Source organism: Lycorma delicatula, chromosome 5 (genome assembly GCF_047948215.1).
Source record: "Lycorma delicatula isolate Av1 chromosome 5, ASM4794821v1, whole genome shotgun sequence".
In the NCBI taxonomy this organism is placed as follows: Eukaryota; Metazoa; Arthropoda; class Insecta; order Hemiptera; family Fulgoridae; genus Lycorma; species Lycorma delicatula.
Window position 1 is genome coordinate 88,226,220 of NC_134459.1, and position 23,141 is coordinate 88,249,360.

The 23,141-nt window shown below is 28.3% G+C and overlaps 2 protein-coding genes across 3 annotated transcripts in view; both read left to right on the forward strand.

Moving 5' to 3' along the window:
• The window catches only part of LOC142325173 (unc-112-related protein-like), a 327,233-nt gene that overhangs the window by 30,968 nt on the left and 273,124 nt on the right, over positions 1-23,141 (forward strand). The window lies entirely within an intron of this gene.
• Positions 1-23,141, forward strand: part of LOC142325174 (uncharacterized) — a 175,816-nt gene that overhangs the window by 984 nt on the left and 151,691 nt on the right. For both annotated transcript variants that reach the window (XM_075366594.1, XM_075366593.1), the window contains exon 2: positions 11,197-11,254. In XM_075366594.1, the coding sequence (XP_075222709.1) occupies positions 11,197-11,254 (58 nt within the window). The remainder of the gene's footprint in view (positions 1-11,196; positions 11,255-23,141) is intronic.

Here is a 23,141-nt window from a genome sequence, read left to right on the forward strand (position 1 = left end):
TAATTATATTAAAAACGATTGCCTATGTTGATTGTTGATAAGTAAATTATCTCAGACTTCACCGTTATCTCCCCGCCTATCTGTTTAAAAACCAACTCGTTAAACATTCAGCATTGCTGCTTTAATAAGAAAAAAATTATAGTTCATTAAAAGAGCGTAATATATGCCATTTAATGATTCATTAAATGAATAAGTAAATTCTTAATGAAGTTACTTCTTTATTGAAAGACTTCTTCCTCTTTTTTAAGAGGTTACTTTTTTAATGAAAAAGTAACGATTGATTATTAATATGTATGATGGTCAAAAAATATTTCAAAATCGTACGTTGATCTATAATAGGAGCATTCTTATTTGCAGTGACTCGTACAGTGCTCTACAGGCGTTGGAAAACCTTTATTCTAAACATCCTGTCGTCATTGACATTTATGATAATATCGCTGAGTTAGATAAACGCAACAGGGAGGTAGGTTTTTGCTGGATCCCTAGCCAAGTTGGAATTCTAGGTAACGAAAGAGCAGATTCTGCTGCCAAAGAAGCGTGTATTCAGCCTCCTTTCACCACCCGAGTTAGTACCTTTGATTTTATCAATCGTATAAAACAGTCACTGCGAGCAAGGTGACAAAGTGACTGGGCGGCTACCGTCGATAATAAACTCCGACGGATTAAGGATTCAGTGTTGTCATGGGGCTCCTCTTGCAGAAACTCTCGTCGTGAGGAAGTGGTCCTCTGCCGGTTACGGCTGGGACATACGAGGGTCACACACGAATACCTAATGTCAGGAGAAGACCCACCCCTGTGCACACGATGCAACTGCCGCATGACTGTGCACCACATTCTCGTGGACTGCATATGTTATGCGGCGTTGCGTCGTCAGTTTAATATACCCGGAAACATCCGTGATATCTTGTGCGACGATAGCGGGATTTTGGAACGGGTGTTTCTCTTTTTTCATAGTACCGGGTTACTGCAAAGGATTTAATATGCTCATATATGTTTTTCTGTAAGGACAGTTTTTTTAATAATTTTAACCTCTATTTTCAATTTGATTTTTAATTTCTAAGTATTTAATTTTACTATCCGGGGAGGGGATTTTTGCACAACCCATCGGAGTTACGTAAGTTTTATATACTTTCTTTAATCTATTATTTTAACTTTTATATTTTATCAACTTTGTCTGTATATTTTTCCTTATTGCGTAGTGTTTTCTACTAAGGAAATTATTTATTTTTTCTTCTTTTTACTGGAATTATTGAAATGCAAAACACCTTTAAATATTCACTTGTTTTTCCCAAAGACTAGTACATATTTAGTGAAGGTTTTATATGTATATATCAAAATATATACATACAGCAGTTTCGGTTGTTGAATACAATAGACGAAAGTATTATCCAGTTACAAGTTGTAACGATGTGAAAAGAATGCACTGTGGTTAGTACTGAACTTTCTTTTTCCTGTTTAGCCTCCGGTAATTACCTTTCAGATAATACTTCAGAGGATGAATGAGGATGGTATCTGAGTGTAAACGAAGTGTAATCTTGTACAGTCTCAGTTCGACCATTCCTGAGATGTGTGGTTAAGTGAAACCCAACCACCAAAGAACACCGGTATCCACGAACTAGTATTCAAATCAGTGTGGTTAGTACTGAACTGGAGAAGTATTTATTAGACTTAAATTGACTTTGTCAGTTAATCGTAGTAATAGCTACTGCTTATCGAATACGATGTACTGTAAATACGTTGTTAATAATTTTTTTGTGATATTTTTATGTAATACTGGTATTACATCATACATTTTTTTAACTTTACTCGCCCACTACACATACCTAGGCTCAGGCAACGTTGTCCACGTGCACTATTTCTTAAACAGTTTCCAGACTGCATTTTAATTACCATGCAACATATTACCAGTTAGACAGTATCAAAAATGAGTGATCTCGACAGAATATACATTACCTACTTCATTTAGAGTTTTATATCTTGTCATTTTTACTTCCTTGTACGAAGTAGTATTGTGATCGCGAAATATTTCGGTTTTTAGATTTCAACGGAAATATCTATTTTGACCATCCCTGAATCCATTTTTATCAGTTTCGGCGTGAAGTCTGTACGTACGTACGTACGTATTTATCTTGCATAAGTCAAAACGATTAGTCGTAAAATGTTGAAATTTTGGATTTAGGATTGTTGTAACATCTAGTTCTGCACCTCCCCTTTTGATTGCAATCTACTGTACCAAAAGTGTCCAAAATCCAAAAACATTTTAACTGCAGAAATTTTCAACTCATTCAGAACTTTTCAACGATATATCATAAGTGTTACTTATTTTCATTGATTCCAGAGTTATCAAATAAATTTTAATTAATGAAATATTTTGATCTTACAAGAGAACACATCGGTTCGAATGCGACATCATTTCATTTTTTTTAACTTTCTTATTTTTAATGTAAATATATTGATTTATTAATAATTATTAATCTCCGATTGTAAAAATTTACAGTAAATAATAATTCAATAATAACAATAAAAATAAAAAATTGTTTAAATCAGAAGTTATTAGTGAAACAAAGTTTTATGTACTTTTAAAAATGTGTATATGTAATTTAATAAACGTAAAAGGAAGTCCATATGGTGTCCACATCAGATTTGGTGAAAAATATGATTATTTAGTATTAATTTTAAATTATAATTTAGAATCGTATTAAAATTTTATGTACTTTTCATTTAAAAAAAAAGTGGTTGTGTAATTTAATTAATACGCGTACAAGGAAGTCATGTGATGTGCACATCACATTTTTTGCTCAATAAAATTTAATCGATTACAGTTTTTTAGTTTGTTGCATATCCTTATTTTATTGAAATCGGTAAATCCTATTTTCATGTAAAATGTTTAATAATAATATTTAACCTTACTGTACCTCTTTTATTCGAAATTTTTATTTCGTAATTTTATTCAAATTACAAGGGAATGTATGCGTACCTTTTAACAGACTCTTCCGTTAATTTGAAAAATTCGATTCTTTTTAAGATAAAAATACGTAGTTCTGTAATTTATTATTGCTTTCTGGCCCATGTTACTCGAAGTACTGACAAAACTCATTACTGTTGTCCAGTTTAGAAATATATAAATAGTTTATTTTGGAAATTAGATATTAAATGTATAATGTCGTTAAATAAGTGTGTCGTTAAAATACGAAATTTATTTTAGGCGTATTACAGTGGAAAATCTAGCACTTTTCCGAAGTTTTACCAAAAAAAATTCATCTGAAGTTCTAAATTTGCTAGATTTTCATCGAAAATTAATGTTTGTTGTTTATATTAAAGGATCCAAGTTTAAATTTAATGAAATGAAGTAAACAAAGAAATTTTTTTTATGTAGAATTAGCTCGAAAGGTTTAGAAAGAATTTCCTTTTACTTTCGTGGCATCGTAGCTCTAGAGCTGTGCTGCAAAAAGGAAAAAGTACGGTATTCAGTCAAACAATGGAGTTAGGAAATTTTTGCATTTCTCAATGTTTCATGACCTAGGAATCCCAAAAAATAAAAAAAGGGGGGGTATGTTCGAACGTACGTGTATTTGCGTGTTTAAAGGTTAATAACTTTTGATTGGATAAACCGATTTTGATAAAATTTGGCACAAACTCATGTATATGAAGCAATTTATTGGCGTAAGTTTGAGGTAGGTAATTTCTTTGGGCCGAATTTTCTCAAATTTTGCAAACATAACGCCACTTTATGTTAAAATGTATATGCGTCCATCTTATCTTATTATTTAAAAAAAAAAAATTGCCCCTAAATTCTCCCCTTTCTCAAAAATAAAAAAAAACTGTCTTTATTTACATTTTTTTTTTTTTTTAATTTTTAGTAAGCTAGTTAGTCGTAGTCCAAGTGGCCCAAAAATATTTAAGGGACAATATTAGGGTTGGGGAAGCTGATCAAAGTTTAAAAATATTGATTTTTTAAATTTTTTTCATGTTTCATTGTTTTTCAACTATAAGAATAAATAATCAATACCAGGAAGGTCTAACAACTTTATTGTCAGTTATATTTCAGCTGTGGGTTGCTCAAGATTGAATTTTTTAAATCAATAACTTGATTTTTAGGTAAGATAATTTTTTATATTTATTCTTATATTTTCCTTTTCACTCATAATTGGAGGAGTGATGTAAGGTATTCGTAGTTTCATACATGATACAAAGGTTTTAGATCATTTTATTCGTCATAAAAGTTACTAATGTGAAGAGTGAATACCATGATATACAACATTTTCATGGGAACAACATATATCGGGGACTATATCGAGGTGCTGGCGGCACCCGCGTGTAGCCTGTTACAGGTGCTAGTACATTAATAATTTATAACTTGGTTTTTGATTAACCTTGACTTGAATCATTGTTTTATAAGCGTTGTATTAGAATCTTTTAATCTCATTTTTTCCCTTCATGTACTTGTTGATCGAGGTATGATATTAAATTACATTGACTGTTTTGTGGTGTTAGTATCTTGCATCCTCTTTACCACTATATCTTAGTATGGCTTCATATTCAGCGATTAATTACAATATTATACTGCTCTTGAATTATTTTATTTTATTTATTTTAACACATTCGAGTTAGTTTTGTATAGTATTAATTTGTAACTGTAATTAATACATATTATTTTAATTAATTATACTCGTAGTTGTTTTTATAAGTATGTATTTTATGAGACAGTGAAACCTCTATATTAATTTACAACCTAATTTTTAATACCCGCAGATTAGAAATCGCAGTTGATTAAAAAAAAAAAAAAACAAATAAAAATAATATTAACACTATAAAGTGTTTTCTGATTCCTGATTTTATTTTGGTATTTTTTTTCTTCGATTATACACATATAGATCGAAAAATATGATGGTAAACTACTAATGGAAATTGTTCTAATCGATGGGTATTTATTTATTGTATACGAGTTTACCACTAGATAGCATTTGGCATATTTCTGTTAAGACGGTGTATTTTCGATCAACAAAATATTCTAGGTTAGTCAGAAATGTTTATCAAATGTAACACAAATACTAGGGCGTTGCTATCCAAGGTTCCCTACATTCTTAGGATCCAATAGGAATCTACTGAACAGTTGTAGATACAGTATTATTTGAATAGAGGCTTATTTTTATACCATAATTCACATTAAAGAACGCATGTCTTGTTAATTTTGTAAATTGTTTTCTATTTTTGGAAGCTGTTTATAAGAATTTTTATAGTTTCTAAGTTTATTTTTAGAAATTCATATAACGAAGATTAAAATTTTATCAGTTGAAAGTTTTTGGTCAACAGTAAGAATGTTTCTTTATGTATATGACGTTAACAGTAATTTTGGTACAAGCTTATTTATAAACAATAAGCTTACAACACAATTACTATATTTAAAATAAAATTCTATATTTTTTACTTTTTTCTGCTCCCCACTCCCAAAATTAATTCCAAGAAATTTTTTTTATTTGTCATGAGTTTGCTGTTATTTTAAGTGGAAGAAATTAAAAAAAAAAATCCACTGAAAAATGTACAGTCAATAAAAAATTACGATTTCTTTCCTTTTTCAGCGAGGTGGGGGGAGGTGAATTATAATGAAATTTTATTCTAATGTTATTATGAAAAGTTTAAATAAACCAAAAAAAAAGTTTTAAAATCCATAAAAAATCCATTATTTTAAACTTTTATCAGCTCCCCTGCCCCGAATAGCGTCTCTAAAGTATTTTTTTATCGTTTGCACCATTACTACTACGCTCAGGAAGATATAAAAAAAATGTGTAAAAAAATATGCAATAAATAAAAAGGTAGCTTTTATATTTTGGGGAACGGGAGAATTTTGGGAGATTTTTATTTAAATGTAAGGTAAGTATTATTTATGCATTTACTGAGCTTAATATTAAGTGAAGTTGTTTACAAAATTTTTAGAAAATTAACCCCAAAGAGACTGTCTACCACAACCCTTGGAGATGTTGATCCTACACTTTTACCAACAAATTGTCCCATATACATGAGTCTCTATGCCAAATTTCGTCAAAATTGATTTATCCAGACAAAAGTTATTAAGCTTCAAACACGCCAATACACGTGCGAACATTATCTCCCCGCCTTTTTTTCGGTCCCTGGGTTATGAAACATCGAGAAATGCAAAAACCCATACCCCATTTTTTGACTGATTACCATACTTTTCTTTTTGCAGCTTTGCTATGGTGACAGTAAAGTAAAAGTGTTATGCTAGTGGTCAAAATGTTATGCAAGAGAATTCTAAGTTTTAATTAACTGGGTTTGATTTTCATTTCGGTGTATGTTGATTTGTTAATACTATTTATGTGAGCAACTAACTGATAATGTGATTTTTGTTTGTTTTTAAGTTAAATTTAGAATACCTGTTCTAGATATGATTTATAACGAATAGAAAATTCGTGTTATAGAAAATGTTACATTTTCATGTTCTAGAAACTTAACACGAAAATGTTACATTTTCATGTTCTAGAAACTTAACACGAAAATGTTACATTTTCATGTTCTAGAAACTTAACACTGCATTATTGAAAAAATTATACTATTAAAAATAATTGTTTTCTAATTAATTAATTGTGGTCGGTAGGTTACTTGCTTCTTTATCATCATACGTGTTGGCTTATTTAATTCAAGTAAAAAAAGAAAAAAATGTAATTATTTAATGATTGTGTTTTAACAGATATTAGTATTTAATGGAACAATCCAGTTCATTGTGTTCTTACATTATTTCTTGTTTTATTGTTGTCCTTGTATATCAGTGAAAGTGTCCTAGTGGATGTTAACGTGTAGGAGTTGTGTTGACCTGAGTGGGATGAAGTGGGGGCAACCATTTCAAGTAGTACTCAGAATATTAAGTGATCCCTTATAGGTGTTGTAAGTTAAAAAGAACAACATTTAAAATTGGACTTTTAAAAAAAAGAATAATTTTTTTTTTTTAAAGTCTACGAAAATTTTTCGGGGTTTTTAAATTATTTTAGTTAACTTATTATAATTTGTAATTATTTATTTATTTTTCTTTATGATGTTATTAATTGCATATAAATTATATGACTACAAACAAGGTTTCTATATCACTTTATTTATTTACTCCTTACCATTACTAGTTTTTGATTTCTAATTACGTTTGATGCACATTTTTAATGATGAAGATGAGAATGTAGTTTTGTAGTGTGTAATAAAATACCAATTCTGATCGGGATTCGAATCCAAGACCTTCCAGATTAAGAAGAAGGAGACGCTATCACTCCATCCCAAGGAGAACAGCCAGAAATTGTTGAGGTTTGAACAAGCCTTTATTTTTGTTAATTAGTTTCACCAGCTTTAATATCATGTCAGAAGTGCTATATGGAATAAAATATAAATTAAAATGACTTATTTGTTTGTTAAATTTATAGTAGAAGATTCATAATAAAGAACATAATATTTTCATTTATTATAGAATTTAATGGAGAAAATAGAACTATTCTAAACGGTTTTTGAAATAATTGTAAAGAAAAAATATATTTAAAGAATACAAATTTATATTTATATACTATAATATATATATATAGGTCAGAGAAATCGGCTACTGGTTCATAATCTAAGATGAATTTCAATTTCATTATTTTAAAATTGACGAAACATAGTCCAAATAAGAAAATATATTATTATATATAATAGAGAAAATATATTATTTAACTCTGGAAAATAATACTTAAATTATTCCTAAATACTCAACTAAGACTAAACCTTTTTGTTTCCCCTGGAATTGACACTAACTCCAGGGTTAGTTATGGATTACTGTACCACTTAACTATCGTAATAAAAGAGCTTTAAAATATAATGTTAAATTTTCTTAATGAAAAATACTTCTACTTTATAATGACTCAAATGGTAAAAAATTATACATTATAATGTAGGGTTTTTTATGGATTGAAGGAAGTTTATCAGCGTGTATGGGAAACATAATGAACCAGTATCGTCGTTAGCTACGTATTGCAGTAGTTGTCCAACAGTAATAAAATACAATGTTGGCAAGAAAGTTTTGTTGTACAGCGATCTCTGTAAATAAAAGAATGAACTAGTCATCAGTTGATTAAGCACCACATATCGTATATCCAGTCTCTTCTTCGGAATTAGAGTCCTTACTAAGCACTTCTTAGGAAAGGTCCTTGTCCTCTTTATGCCATTTATACTTAACTATATGTGATTAGCACACAGAATTTTTTCTTGACTAAGGTGTTGTAATTATATAATTTTAATTCGGTTTTTTAAAATAATTATTCAAATCGTTATTATTATTCGTAATACATTTTTTTTAACTAACTGGGATTAAAACTCCTGTTAAAAAATTAAACCATTGTTTCTATTGAACGTAGAATTTATGTGTCCTGGTAATCGTTTGTTACATATTAAAAAATAAATAATTTATTTTCATTTTTCATCAGCAATTTTTACTTTTATGAACGAAAAAGATGTTACACTTGAAGTTAATAAAAGGATTTTTTCCCCCAGGCAATATACTTCCCTGGTATAAAAGTTCAAACCTCAAATCTTAGCAAGAGAAATCTTACGAATTTTTACTTAAATCCGTTCAACCCATTATGTTGATGAATGAATCCCAGATAAATACGTATATTAAATTTAACAAGTTTTCTTATAGACTATCATTTAGTAAATAATCTAATTTTATAATAAATAACTTAATATCTAAAATTAATCAAGAAAAGGTATTAAATAAAAACCTTTTATTCACTTTCTTGTAACGCAAAATAATAATTGTTAAAATCAAATTTTATAAGAAGTTTCAGTCTTTACGTTTTGAAATTTTTTTAGATATAACCCATTCATTTAACTTATTTTTAACAGCCTCTTGTGATAGAATGTCATTCTGAATTATTTTTGTTAAATAGATATATGTAAATGATGAAACTAAATTAGTTTTATTAGATAGCGATAAATTTAAGTTGTTTTTAGCTGTCGGAGCGAGCATAACAAAGTTTGTCTATCGGTAAAAAAAAAGATCTTCCTCTAATTTCTCTATTTCAAACTTAATTTACGTAGCTTAATTTATTACAAAAATCAACCCTTTTACATTTATTGATGTATTGTATCTTGAAAAAGTAATCAGATGAATGGTTGGAGAAGTATGGAGACTTCTACATATTTTGTATAATGGTGGACTTTTTGAAAATTTTACTGTAAATAAAACTTTTTTTAAGGGGGGAAAAATAGGATTTTACATTTCACAAAAAACCTTTCATACCTTATAAATTGAGTTTTACAAATTTTTCTACCTTAATACCTTTTTAACCTATCAACAAGTTGATTTAGAAAAAAAATTAAAGGTCTTATAAACCAGTTACAAATACCATTCAACCCTTACCTAAAAAGGAGGAATTAATATACGACCATCCATAAATTATAGACTTATAACTTTTTTTAAAACTATTCCTGTTTATCGCCTTGCTATATATTTTTAAAAAATATATTATTTTTGTAAAAGCTTAATTTATTTTAAATTACATTCTTTTACATCGATTACTTCAGTATTGGGTTAAATTTGCATGAAATTTTTTCATTGTATTACTGGTTGAATGTCATTTAAAAAAATATTTATACTTTAAACTTGAAAGTATAAACTTTCAAATATAAGTTTATTTGCAGTTTCAATTACTTTCAAAGTTCAATTTACTTGAAATTATAATTCAAAGTATAATTTCAAGTATACTTGAAATTAAATATACCTTATATATGAAAATGAGTAAATAAATAAAAAAAATGTATACGATTGTGAGAATAACAATAATTTCCAATTTATCACAGAAAAAGTTGTATAAAAATATCTAGAGCTGAACAAATCATTGCCAATTATTTACATAATTATTTTTTATCTTTTGTTATGATATTCCGTTAATTGACTTATGATTTCTAAATCACAATTATATCTTCTTTGTTTTGTTTTTTATAACGATCGCATTTCTTTTGTATTTTTTTCATATCAGTGAAGGAATTTAGTACGTCATATTTTGAAATTTCTTTTAATACATTTTTTTCTTTAAGATTTTGTACTACATTATAGTATATTGTATTAAGAAAAATTAGAAAACTAACTTCATGTATTATACCCATCACGGGTTTGGGATTTTTATACCAACAACCTATTTTTTCATGTTTAGCCTCCGGGAATCACCGTCAGTTATTACTACAGAGGATTATATGTAAGAGTGTAAGTGAAGTGTAGTCTCAGGTCGACCATTTCTGAGATATGTGGTTAATTGAAACCCAACCACCAAATAACACCGGTATCCACGATCTAGTATTCAAATCCGTATAAAAGTAACTTGCCTTTACTAGGATTTGAACGTTGGAACTCTTGACTTCGAAATCAGCTGATTTGCGAAGACGCATTCACCACTAGACCAACCCGGTGGGTTTATGCCAACAACCTAATGTTAACTTAGTTGCCAGACCAGTTTATAAGAGTAGCCATTTCTCTTCCTACCCACCTCATAAATACGGAGGATGACTCATATGAAGTTTGGTCTTACATCTTTGACACGGATATAGTGAAATCCTTCGGAAAATCTCCGGTGAGACAAAAAAGAAAGATAAAAGAAGAGATGGTGATAAAGGGATGATCTACTCGTAGAGGGACCGTGAAGCGAGACAAACGCTTAGCCAAAGAAGTACCTCGCCATGCCGTCGAGAAATGGAAATCCATCCGATCCATGGGGGGGGGGGGGCAGATAATATTAGACCATTATTGATCAGATGTTTGACCGTTTAAAATATGTACTGCAAGCATTTTAACAATCCTCTATGTACTAAATAATCATGTGAAGTGAGGTTAAGGCATTCTTCCTTGCTAAATAGAATATTGCCACATATCTGATTTACAAAAATGGTGTTATATTCAGTGCTAGTAACCATAAGACTGGGACACATTATGTAAAGTAATAAATCGGTATGCATTTACACGTAGTATCATTAGGTAAATAAAACTCGGTCACAGCACATGTCTAAAATCTTTTTAAATGGACTCAGCCGCGCAAAATGGCATAAATAAATCAGAATTTGAAAATTTTTATGATTACAGGATATTTTTTCATTTAGTCATTGAATATATTATAATATTTAATGATGCTCATCAGATGTTTAATTTGATTTATTTTTATTTTTTTGTTTCAGGTAAGAATTCATTTCTTTTATTTTCAAAATCCTGCTGTTGATTTTTCGTTTGCAAATGGTAAAGTAATGTGAACTATGTCTTATTTCAATTTTTGTTATTTTTAAAATGTAACATGATTATTTTAAGTTAATATAAAAGTATTCATTTTTTGCTAAATTTAAAACTGCAATTTTAAAAACCTACTTTTGACTAAATTTGGATCCACAGCAGTTGGAGAAGCTATTAGAATAAAATTATGAATTTTTTTTCTTCGAAAGATGAAGATTTTAGTAAATTGGCAGATGATCAGACATGATATTGTTAAACTTTGATACATTTCAATCATTCTACTTTATAAATGTTCGATTTCTCTTATTCAATTTTACTCATTTTTCGTCATTATATAGGTAAATATAATAAATTTTATTTGTATAAATATTAAAAATTATATTTTAATACTAATCATCTGAGGATGATTTTGGTTTGTGAGCAAGAGTTTACCTATGTCTACCTGCAAATCATGGTTCATAAGGATTTCATGTTGAAATACAGATTTTTTTGTTGAAATGTCCTTCCTTCTTTACTGATAAGTATAAGAGTACTGATTTAACTAAACGTATGTTTAGTTCAGGTTTTCACAGTTTTTTTTTTTATCTTACGCGATAGGGTTTTAGCGGAAATTTTATGACTTTTAGAAGCTATTTTATGACTGGCCTTTCAGAAGCCAGACTAATAGAGGATGTTTTCAGTATATGATTTTAATGAACTACAAATATATTTATGAACCTTGTTTATTACTGTCTGTGTTTATATTAAAACAGTTATTAATTGTTAAGCCAACAGAATTAACTTAAGAACATGTTACTCGGCTCCAGTAATTTCTCTGTTTACATTAAAAATGAAAAAACGTTTTATTTATAACATAAATTTTGTTTGAATACAAGTATTAAACATTAATTTTACTACAAACCTATCAAATACTGGATTGATTACAGCTATCTGTAACCGCAAAAATGTAATAAGAAAATTAAACTAATTAGTTTAATATTTATTGCGTTATTAATGTTATTATCAAAATATTTGTCAATTATACATTTTTTACATATTTTCTTACATGTAAAAAATGTAATAACGAAGTTAAATAATTCATGCATTGAATCTTTAGAAGGTAATGATTGATATGCGGGTTTGTTAATTTAATATATATACTCTTTCACTTGAAAAAAATATACAGGTTCTCAGTTCGACTCTTGTGTTTTTTCCAACGTGCTGGATTTAATGATTTTTTTTAAGCAATCTACTAGGAACCATGTAAATATCATTTCTTTTTTCTTCGTTTCCAATATTTCCTTCATTTTTCGAAGTACACCCATTTTACTTTTGTCTATTTTGTGGTGGTCTTTCTTCCTTCATCCATAAGAATAATTTTAAATTATTTCTTTGAAAATTCATTCTATCTAAACAGTCCATCTCATATCCTTAGGTTTTTAAGCTCCTCTTGATCTGTTTTATGTATTCTTTTAGATTTCTAGTTTCCAACATTTTTCGAAATTTTTTTGAGTCTTTTTGGATTGATAAATTTTCTTTTACTAATTGCTGTTTACGAACCTTCTTGGGTTTTATAGATTTGTTTATTTTATTTTAGTCTAACTTTCTGCTTATCTGGGATCGTAGATTTTCCTTTTGTTTTTGTGGAGATTTTCTTGCCAGGTTAGATTGGCTGTTTCAGTTCTACTCTTATAGAATATTTTTTTTTTAATTCTAAAATTCTTTACTTAGGGAATTCAGTTTTTCAAATTTGGATTATCGGATTTTCAAAGCACTTTGTTTGTGTAATTTTTACTGATTATTTTTCATAAATATTTTAAATTGGGTTGTGAAATTTATTTTTTCATATTTGGTATCTATTGATCTTTTTTTAGGATAATTTTTTAACTCTTTCATAATTCCTGTTTTTGAAAAGGAAATTTCCTTGATATTTCCGCTGGCTTTAATATTGTTATGTAAAGAAAATCGCTATAATAAAAAATTCTTATGTTTTCATTCATTTTTTGCGATTTGAAAATATTTATAATTTTATTTTATCATCATTGCTAATTATTCGATTGGATATACTATCTGATATTCAAGTACTTTCACGCGAAATTTTAAGAAAATTGCTTTGGAACTTAGTAAAAATTATAAAATATCTCATTTTAGAAAACCTTCGCTTACAATACTAAGAGCTTATTTACAATTTTATTTTTTCATATTTTTATTAAGACATGTTTATTTCCTTTTGCATTTCATTCGTACGTATGATTTCCCATCAGTCCAAAGTTATTTTATGGATCTAATGATTATTTAAATAAGAATAAAAGTAAAAAATTAAAGTTAAATAAACTTAAAAAAATAAATGCTCAAAAAGCTTATATTTTTAATTTAGGAGCGATTTAAAATGTGATATTTAAAAAAATTAGTAAATCTCATTTAATATATATTTTTTTTAGTTTCTTTTTATGAATTCGTTTTTATATATATCTTTTAAATTTTATTTCATTTTAAACATTTAATATTTAAAGATGTTTCAAAAAGTAATAAAAAAGGAAAATAACTTTTTTAAATAGAATTTTTTAAAAACAGATTTAACATATCTCAGCTCCTAAAATGAGTTTTTTGTTGATATTTTAGTGCCTGGTTATTAAACTTAACGTTCTCGTTTCCAGTCTTAACATTTTTTTTTGCTGTGCAGGTTAGTAGAGCTATATTGGTACTATATACAACTTATATGTTCAACATGTTACTCTTTTTAAAAATAACAAATAACTTCATGGTCTTATAATAAAAAAATGAATGTTTTACAGTTCCAAAAAGTAGATTAAACAGTTTTTTTTTAAAAAAACGCAAAATTGATGGTACATTAAGTTAAACTCTGTTGAGCCGTCGCCAAATTTCACAAGCTTCTCAGAATAGATTTCGCATGAAACATTTTTAGAGCGATGTTAATTTGGCCTCAATTTTTCTCGTCTGGTCTGGAACGAATGGATTATTTTTCTGAATTGCTTTAGAGATGTTTATTAAACATCTTATTCGTAACAGATAGGGTGTGGTTTTCTTTAACAGAAGTTATTAGAGGGTTCTGTTTAATTTTTTAATGCAATTGCCTTTTGGCATAAAGTTGTTATGATGTAAACTGTAGTATCTTGAAAATTCATGGGAGTAAGAAATATTTTAGTTAAAAAAAAAAAAACTTTATTATTTATTTGCGTTTTTTTCTACGTGACATCTACATTCTGCTTTTTTATTATAGTAATTAATTTAGATAAGCGATTAAGTAAAATTACTTTTATATTTACTTACTTTACATTTTAAAAATGTTGTCAATACATAAAAGGGGTCAGTCAGTTCTCAATTACTGCTGAATACATTGTGATTAATTTTAATTATTTCAGATAAAAAAGAATAGTCTGAAACTTTGGCAAGTTATCGCACTTCCCTCAAAACTGTTTTTGGTCGAGAATTTATGTTATTTTTGAATTTTTTTTCATACTACAGTGTAGTGTAAAATATTAGAGCCAACTACGTTAGCAGTTTGCCGATCTCCGAGGCGGAGTGGTAGCGTCTCTGCCTTTATGCGAGAGTCTTGGGTTCGAATCCCGGTCAGGCATGGCACCTTATGCTACGAAATTCCATGTCCATATTCCCATGTTCAAGCTTTCAAAGTTTTTGTGGTGAATTAATTTATCCAGTAAAAAAATAATTCGATACAATATTTTAAGGGAATACGTAACGTAGTTTCAGTATGCCTCCACATTTTAAAAATTACTCTGCAGTCTAACAAAATGATATGTCATGAAAGGCGATTGGTTTTTCATTATAGAAAGTAAGGAATGTTATATTTGCTTTTATGGGATGTTCATGTGGTCCACTTCGGATGAAACCACTACATCGATATAACATAATTATTATGTAAGCCTACTTTTTCTCTCATACAGAAGTTGAATCTCCATCCCCAAAAATATTATAACTATCTTTTTTTTTTTTAATCATCAATTTAAAAATGATTGTTTTCGTGTACTTCTCCAGTCCTTTCGATTCAGAGCTAATCATTTAATTTCAGTTTACATCTTATTCCAGGTTTTTTCAAAATTTTGTCTCTTCGAAGAGTTTTTACTTTTTACCGATTTTTCGATGTAATTTCGTGATGTGATCAAGGGGTGAAAGTAAATTATCTTTACTTTTGAGGTATGAGAAGTTCAAAAATACCATTCATGTAGCTTGAAAATCTCCATAATTACTTGATAAATTGTATTGAAATTTTGATATGCTGTAGTAGTTTTTCTGAAGTTGTGCATGTGGAAATTTGATGAAGATTGTTTAATTTTTTTTAATCTTCTCCCCGGGCCGGATCCTGCAGTTAATGATGAAAATTGTTTGCGTCGTTCCTGAGTTACGCTTAATTTCAATAACACAATTTAACCTCAGTTGGAAGTTATGTTGTATGCGTAGTGGTGTATTTTTCAAACGCGCTTATGCAGTGAGTGAGTTGAAACTTGATGCTTATGTGTCTTGGGTCTACTCGTTAATCGAACGTACAGTGCGTTGTACTCTGAAAATCAGTGCGGTTCTGACTGCGAAATAGTTAGGGCGTCGGAAATGAACTGTCTGTCTTGTTGTACAGAACCGCTTATGCATGAGTTTCTTACACTAAATTGTCAGCTCTTTTGGCTTTGATGTATATTGGAGTTTATCAATGCAGTTCTTTAGTAAGAATTTGTCAGACGCTTCTTTTTTTCTCTTAGTAATTTTAAAATATTTTCATTTTGAACTTTCACCAGTTTACCTTCATTTTATTTTAGATTCTACTATAATAACGCATTTCAAAAGACTTTATTTTATTCTTATTTCCCGTCTAGCGTCTTTATTGTATGTTTTATTTGAACGCTATACTACATAACAGGGGCGGATCCAGGGAGGGCCATGCCCTTCCAAAGGCCCAAAGTCTTTGGGTTTGAAAACTCAGTTGAAAAGAATTGAAACATTTTGCCAATATTGTATTGTTAAAATAACCAGTTGCAAGTTGCAGTTGTGTAATTAACGTGATTATATATTTTTTTCTTAATAGGTAATTAAGAGAGGCTGACGTCACTTGGTCTAATGCATATTTATAACAACATGCAGATTGATACAGATCGCGTTATCGATCGGTATGCTAATATTCTTAATCATGGAGATAAATTTATTTTATAAATAAATTATTGTATGAAATAAAATTTAAAATTTTGGGTTGTAATGGATTAAATTATAAATATTAAAATAAATGAACAAATAAAAATCAATTTAAATGTTCATCTTATTTTTTATCCCATCTTTTATTATTACATAATTCTGATTGTTTGCATGACAGTTTTGATTAAATTTGTAGGACTATGGAATCCCCATGAGGGTCACTTCGAATAACGGATTAATTTTTATAGATCGAAATAAAATTGAAGAAACTTAAGCAATTTTTTGGTTTTGTTGAAGTCGTCCCGTTTTGCCTCTTTTACAGCAATACTAATGATTGGTTAAACGATTTTTCGTGTTTAGAAATAGTTCAGAATATAGCATGTATCCAGTAAAAAGTGTATGAATATTATATATCCAACCCAATTAGAAGGGGGTAGGAAAATATGACCCATTGCCCCCAATGAACCCCCCCAAATTCAGTTGCTGGATCCGTCTCTGCTACATAATATATTTTTCTGATGTCCTTCCTTTTAATTCCAATATTTTTATTTGTTACTCGTAAATTTCTTTTTTTCGTAAAGAAAAAAACACTAATTACTTTTCCTTTTGCTAATTCTCTTTTCTTTACCTGACCGCTAAAGTAAAGATGTTATGAATCACGTCAAGCCCTTTTTATGCAGACGTACGTATGTAGCATTCGATTTTACTTCAAATAATAGACTGTATTGTTATTTTTGTTTTGGCTCAATTATAACTAGGCGAATTTCTTCTCTCTGAAACTTTTATGGATCCACACCTTTGGATGCCAGTTTTTGAATTAAAACGATCATTATTGGTACAAGGATCAAAACATGTTTTGTTTTCCATAATAAGATATTCATTTAATGTTTCTGTTTGATAGGTTCCTGTCATTTCCATATGTAGTTTTATTTTATGAACAACTGATCTATTATTAGACGAGATATTTTTTATTAAATTTAATTCGATGTAGATTGTCTATTACAAAGCAAGCTTATAAAATTGATGTTAATTTCTATTTAATATGAAGTCTATTTTGATAACTACAAATTATTTTTTGAAAGTTATTTGATCATTTGATCTAGTCTAGATTTAATCTAGATATGACATGTAATTTTAATATTAATTATGAAACTTTGTTAACAATAAAGATTCATTTTTGATCTGGGAAATAAGAAAACGAATTGTTTAAAAAAAATATATAGAATTACAATGACTTAAATAATTGTATGTTTCATGAAAACTTGAGTTTGTTGTCTTAAGACAACCGTCAATTAAATAAATTATGTTGTTATATACAGTTGTGTGGGATTTGTTAATGCTTATGAAATGTTAAAATACGTTAAAATATTCTGGCATACATTATTCATATTTAAAAAAAATAAGTTCGGCATTATTATTAACAATTAAATGTCATCTATATTGAAAATTAACAGAGTTTTAAAGGTTTTATTTTAACATTTTATCAATGAAAGCGGTTTTTTTAATTATTTTTAAAAACTTTTCTGTATTTTTAAGAATTTAAGCATAATTAAGACCTACTTAAAAAAAACCTTTTGATTGTTTTAATTATTTTGGTTTCTAAAAACAAAATTTTTTGAAAGTTTTATGTTCTTTAACATAAAACTGAAACTGTTAATTTTTCAGTTTCAAGAAACGAAATTAAAAAAAAATTGAAATTATATTTTTATTTTTAGTTCGCTTCTTGAAGTCTTTTTTATTCTATTTTTTTTAAATAAGTAGAGACCACAAAAACGTTTTGCATGTAATAATAGTCGACCGCTATATAAGGATTACAAAGAGTGAAACCGGCATATTCATGAAAAAAAAAGAAAGAATAACAAGGAACGATGTAATGGAAGTTTTATTAAGTGCCAGTGAGGACTCTCTGGAATGCGTAAATATGTATCTTTTTTACGTAAGTTTTTCAATTAATTTTCTTCAGTTTCCACAAGAAAACTCACTTCCTTTCATTAAATGTATCTGTATATTTATCATTGTGGTATAAATAATATCTAATTGTAACCAAAAATTACCTTCAAATTGTTGTAGGTTGATAAAGCAATTTCTGTTTAAAAAAAATCTTCCACTTAAAGTTATCTCTCTCTTTCTTTTTTCCTGTTTAGCCTCCGGTAACTACCGTTTAGATAATACTTCAGAGGATGAATGAGGATGATATGTATGAGTGTAAATGAAGTGTAGTCTTGTACATTCTCAGCTCGACCATTTCTGAGATGTGTGGTTAATTGAAATCCAACCACCAAAGAACACCGGTATCCACGATCTAGTATTCAGATCCGTGTAAAAATAACTGGCTTTACTAGGACTTGAACGCACTTAAAGTTATCTGGAAAAAACTTACGGAACCACTAAAGGCATTATCTTAAGAAATAAATAATTATTGAATCGGTCCATTTATTGAAGCGAGACTTAATATTTAAAACAAAAAAACACATGTCGAATTGAGAATCTCCTTATTTCGAAGTTAGTGTCTAAGAATTCTAAGAAATCACCAGAGAAATTAATGTCTGGTAAATTTTTCTAAATCTTTTTTATTTTGTCAAATCAACAAAAAGAATATAATTATTACTAATTTATCAAAGTTATAAGCGATTGATTGTTGTGTTTGTATAAGAAAGCTTTTTTATCATCTATTTTGAACACTTTATTAATTTTTTTTCGTTTTGTATAGGCTACGTGTAATTTATTTATTTATTTTTTGATAAAATATGTTAAAACTGACATTCACCAAAGAATGTTTGATAATTGAATATATTTGTTAAATGTTGTGACGTTGATTTGGTTTTATTTGTATAATTTTTTTGTTTGATCGTGTTTGGAATGAAACCTCTCTGATTTTTGTCACGTTATGGTAATTTTTAACCTTGACAGATAAATTTATATATAACTATATTATGAAATAAAACAATAAACTGGACTAACCTTGACCTAGTTGATGAATTTGAATCTTTATTTACATATAAGTGATTGCAATTTACCTGTCTGTCATCATACTTTTTCTTTTCGTATAGTATGGTATATACTTATGTTTTTTAATATATACACAATTAGAAGATCACAAGGTTAGTTAGATGTAAACCTTGTATCTAACGCCGTATCCGGCGAAAGAATCCACTTTTCTGAACTCAAGCCAAAAGTGCGACATATATAAACTTCATAACGCCATCTAAATTCATTGATATAAACTATACATCTTAGTGTGTTTACATTTTTAATTTTCATATCCGTACATTTACTCAGTTCCAGAGATATTTGTTACCAACATTTCGAAATTTATTTAAGCTACTTTCTTTTCACTTACGTTAAGTTTATTATAATTTAACCTTTTAACATTAAAATTGTCCATCGTAATTACATACCCGACATTTATTTGAGCTTATGTTTGTTATTTTATGTTTTAATATATATATTTCTAGTTAAAACTTAAGTTTAATATTAATAAAAATTATGTGTTGTGCTACATTTCTTTTTGTGAATTTTTTTTACTAAATATTTCATTCATGCTAAACGAGAAATTTTAGTGTCGCAAACTTGCAGTCAGTTGCATTTGAGGTCATATGTTGTAATAAAATACAAAACTGTTTTTTCACTTTTAGAGATGTGCGGTCGTGAATGGCAATGGTATTTATTAAAATTTTAGAACTTTAAAATTTAAAGTAATCGCAGAAATATTAACAAAATTATAATTTGTAATGGCGTATTTTTATACGTGTAAGTTAATCTATTCTAACCACGACTACAATTCTACATATCAGTAATTGATGTACAGAAATTTCGTAAAAATACTGTTGATGGGTTGAAATGGCGAAATCAAATTTTAGTTGTTTATATTGTTAACGTAAAGTATTGTTTAAATTAAAAGTAGTTTTAAATTAATCATTATTGAGTTGAAATAGGGGATTTAACTTATCATTTCAGTTTAGGAATGGGTGCAACATTAATATGTTGCTTTATATAATTTGTCCCATTTTTTCATTTGGTTGTGACGCCTATAAAATCAATCAAAAGTTACTTTTTCTCAGACTAATGGTGTTACCATGTAGTTAGTTCCTGTGAATTCTGAGAAAGAAATTCTGATTGGTGCTTTCTGTACGTAGATGCTTTACGTGCATCAAACCGTTAGAAGACTGAAACATGTAAGAGTAAACTAAAAAATTGATGAACTGCTCAGTCGAGAAACAGTACATATATTATAAAAACAACTTCCTCTTAACGAATAAATCTTTTTATAAACATTACTCTCCACAAAAAAGGGATGGTACGTGGGTTTGTTTGTTTGTTGTATGTGCTTACATTTTTATTTTAGCTGCTACTGGCGCAGAGCGGACCAATGGCAGCTAGTGCGCCGGGCGGCTGGACGCACGGCACGAACGATTGATTCATTCGTTCGAACGATTTATACTTCTTAATACGAACGATTTATCTAAAATTATATTTTTTTTTTGGATAAAAAAGGAAAATATTGGCGTTCGAGTAGTGTTAAAAAATCACTACTCAATTAACAGCTAAAAATGTTCAGGATTTTGAAGCTTTCGTTTAAACGTTTTTGTTGTTGTTAAGCTAAATTCATGAACGTTATTTAGTTACAGCGTACAAAAACATTAAAAAAAATCATGTTAATGAAACATAAACCATGTAACATTTTCGCGGCGCCTTTTTTCTAGGTAAAATATAAAAATAATATTTTACTTCACGAATGAGTTTTTAAGTAAAATTAATTATAATTATTCGATAAAAAATAGAAGGTTGATTATATCTGCTGGATTGAAGATTACCTAATTTGTTGATATCATTTGGTACCGCCTAGTTTTTGCCTCGTTTTAGTAGGGTCATCGTGTTTTAAAAATTTAACACACTCGACACATTCTTCTCAACTAAAATTAGGTCAGCGACACTGTTTTTTGGACTTTAAAAAATGATATTGGCTGAAATCTAAAGGAAACTGGTTGTTGAGTACGGATTTTATTGAGATGAATGAACGAAATGTTTCAGAACTGTAAATTGGATGTGGGGACGTCTGGGTGACCCATGTATTAATGACTATAAGAAGAACGTTGATAAAGATTTAAGACACAAATTGTCGGGTCATTATCGGGTTTTGGAATTTATATTTCTTGATGTTCCAAAGCAATTCTTTGTAAAATGGCCCACCAAGATTTAGTCTACAAGGTTTATAAACTGCCAAACAGCGGATATAGGAGTGACATCGGGATGTTATTGTAAAGAAATATTTAACATCGTAAAATGCTGTAACGAATCCCTTAAATGTTGCAGATAAATGAGAATAAATTTTTAAAAAAATGATTTTTAAAAAGTAATCAATATTTTGATATTACAACGTATTACATTAAAGACAGCTCTCGTATTTTAATGATTAAGGTTTGCAAGTATGAATGTGTTGGTAAGTAAGAGTTCACATTCCAATGTGTTGAATCTGTTTAAAATGGAATCGTAATAAATTGTATTCTACGTTTGTATGTAATAATTAAATTTACATTTATACATAACAGTACCCAATGGTGAAATAAATGTTTAAAACAAAATGACGTAATCATATCCTGTTTAAATTTTTTAATTTCATTAGATATAATTAGGAATTTTGGCTATTTTCTTCTTTCAATAAATATGATTATTAATTATTTATATCGGAATGATTAAAAAAAAATCCATTCATTTAAAATAAACAATTTAAATTACCGTTTTGTCATTATTACAGTAAAACATTCTTGCCTATTTTTTTTTTCATTTCACTCAGTTTGTTGACACTAAATTATTGCTGACTAATAAACTCACAGGTATAATTAATTAATTAATCAATTAGGTTACTACATTTTAATTTTATACTATATTGTAATTACCGTTTATAGTGAGTGAGTTTATTACTTCATTTTAAAAATAAACTTAAGAAAAAACAATATCGCACAAAGCTTAACGACTATAACTTTATTTTTAGACTAGCGAGGAGGAACATCATACGATAGATTAAAAACTGTCGTACGACCAGTTTCACAATTTACAACACTCACCTAAAGAAAATATTTTCGTACATTCAAGGTCACGCCTGTCTTCTTTCATTTAATTTGATCTATGCAGGACATCCTGACCACCCCAGAGGGGAAAACACTGGTCTTGTGACGATCCCGGTTTAATTTGATCTATACTGGATATTTTTTCTAATTATTCTGGAATAAATGGATTTTTATCTAATCCACTCAACGAACTGTGAAGTTCATTTAAAAAGCTTGGCTTATGTATTTCCGTAAATCTTCCAAAATTTAAAAAAAAAAAAATTATTTGGGGAAAAAACTATCAATATCAGAAATTTTTTCACTTTGCTTCACAGTCATTTCATTTTTGTTTCAAATCAATCCTCTTAAGAGATCAGAAATTTAAAATCTGTTTCTAAAAAAATTACTAACCAATCTTTTATAATTATTTTTCTTAAGATTTATGTTTATCTGTTAAACGAAAATGAAATTTTGAATTTTAGTATATTCTTACGATTAATGCATTATTACGTGGATAATAGTATACATACCTGGTTATCCAACTGCCATTTGGAAACATGGCATCCGAAAGTAGTTCAAAATTATCTCAAGTTATTTTATTTGTTTTGGTTTATGTATGGAGATCATTTTAAAAAAGAAAGTTATTCTGAACAACCAGATAAATTTTTGACAAAAATAATTTTTCAGTTTTTGGTATATATATATATATA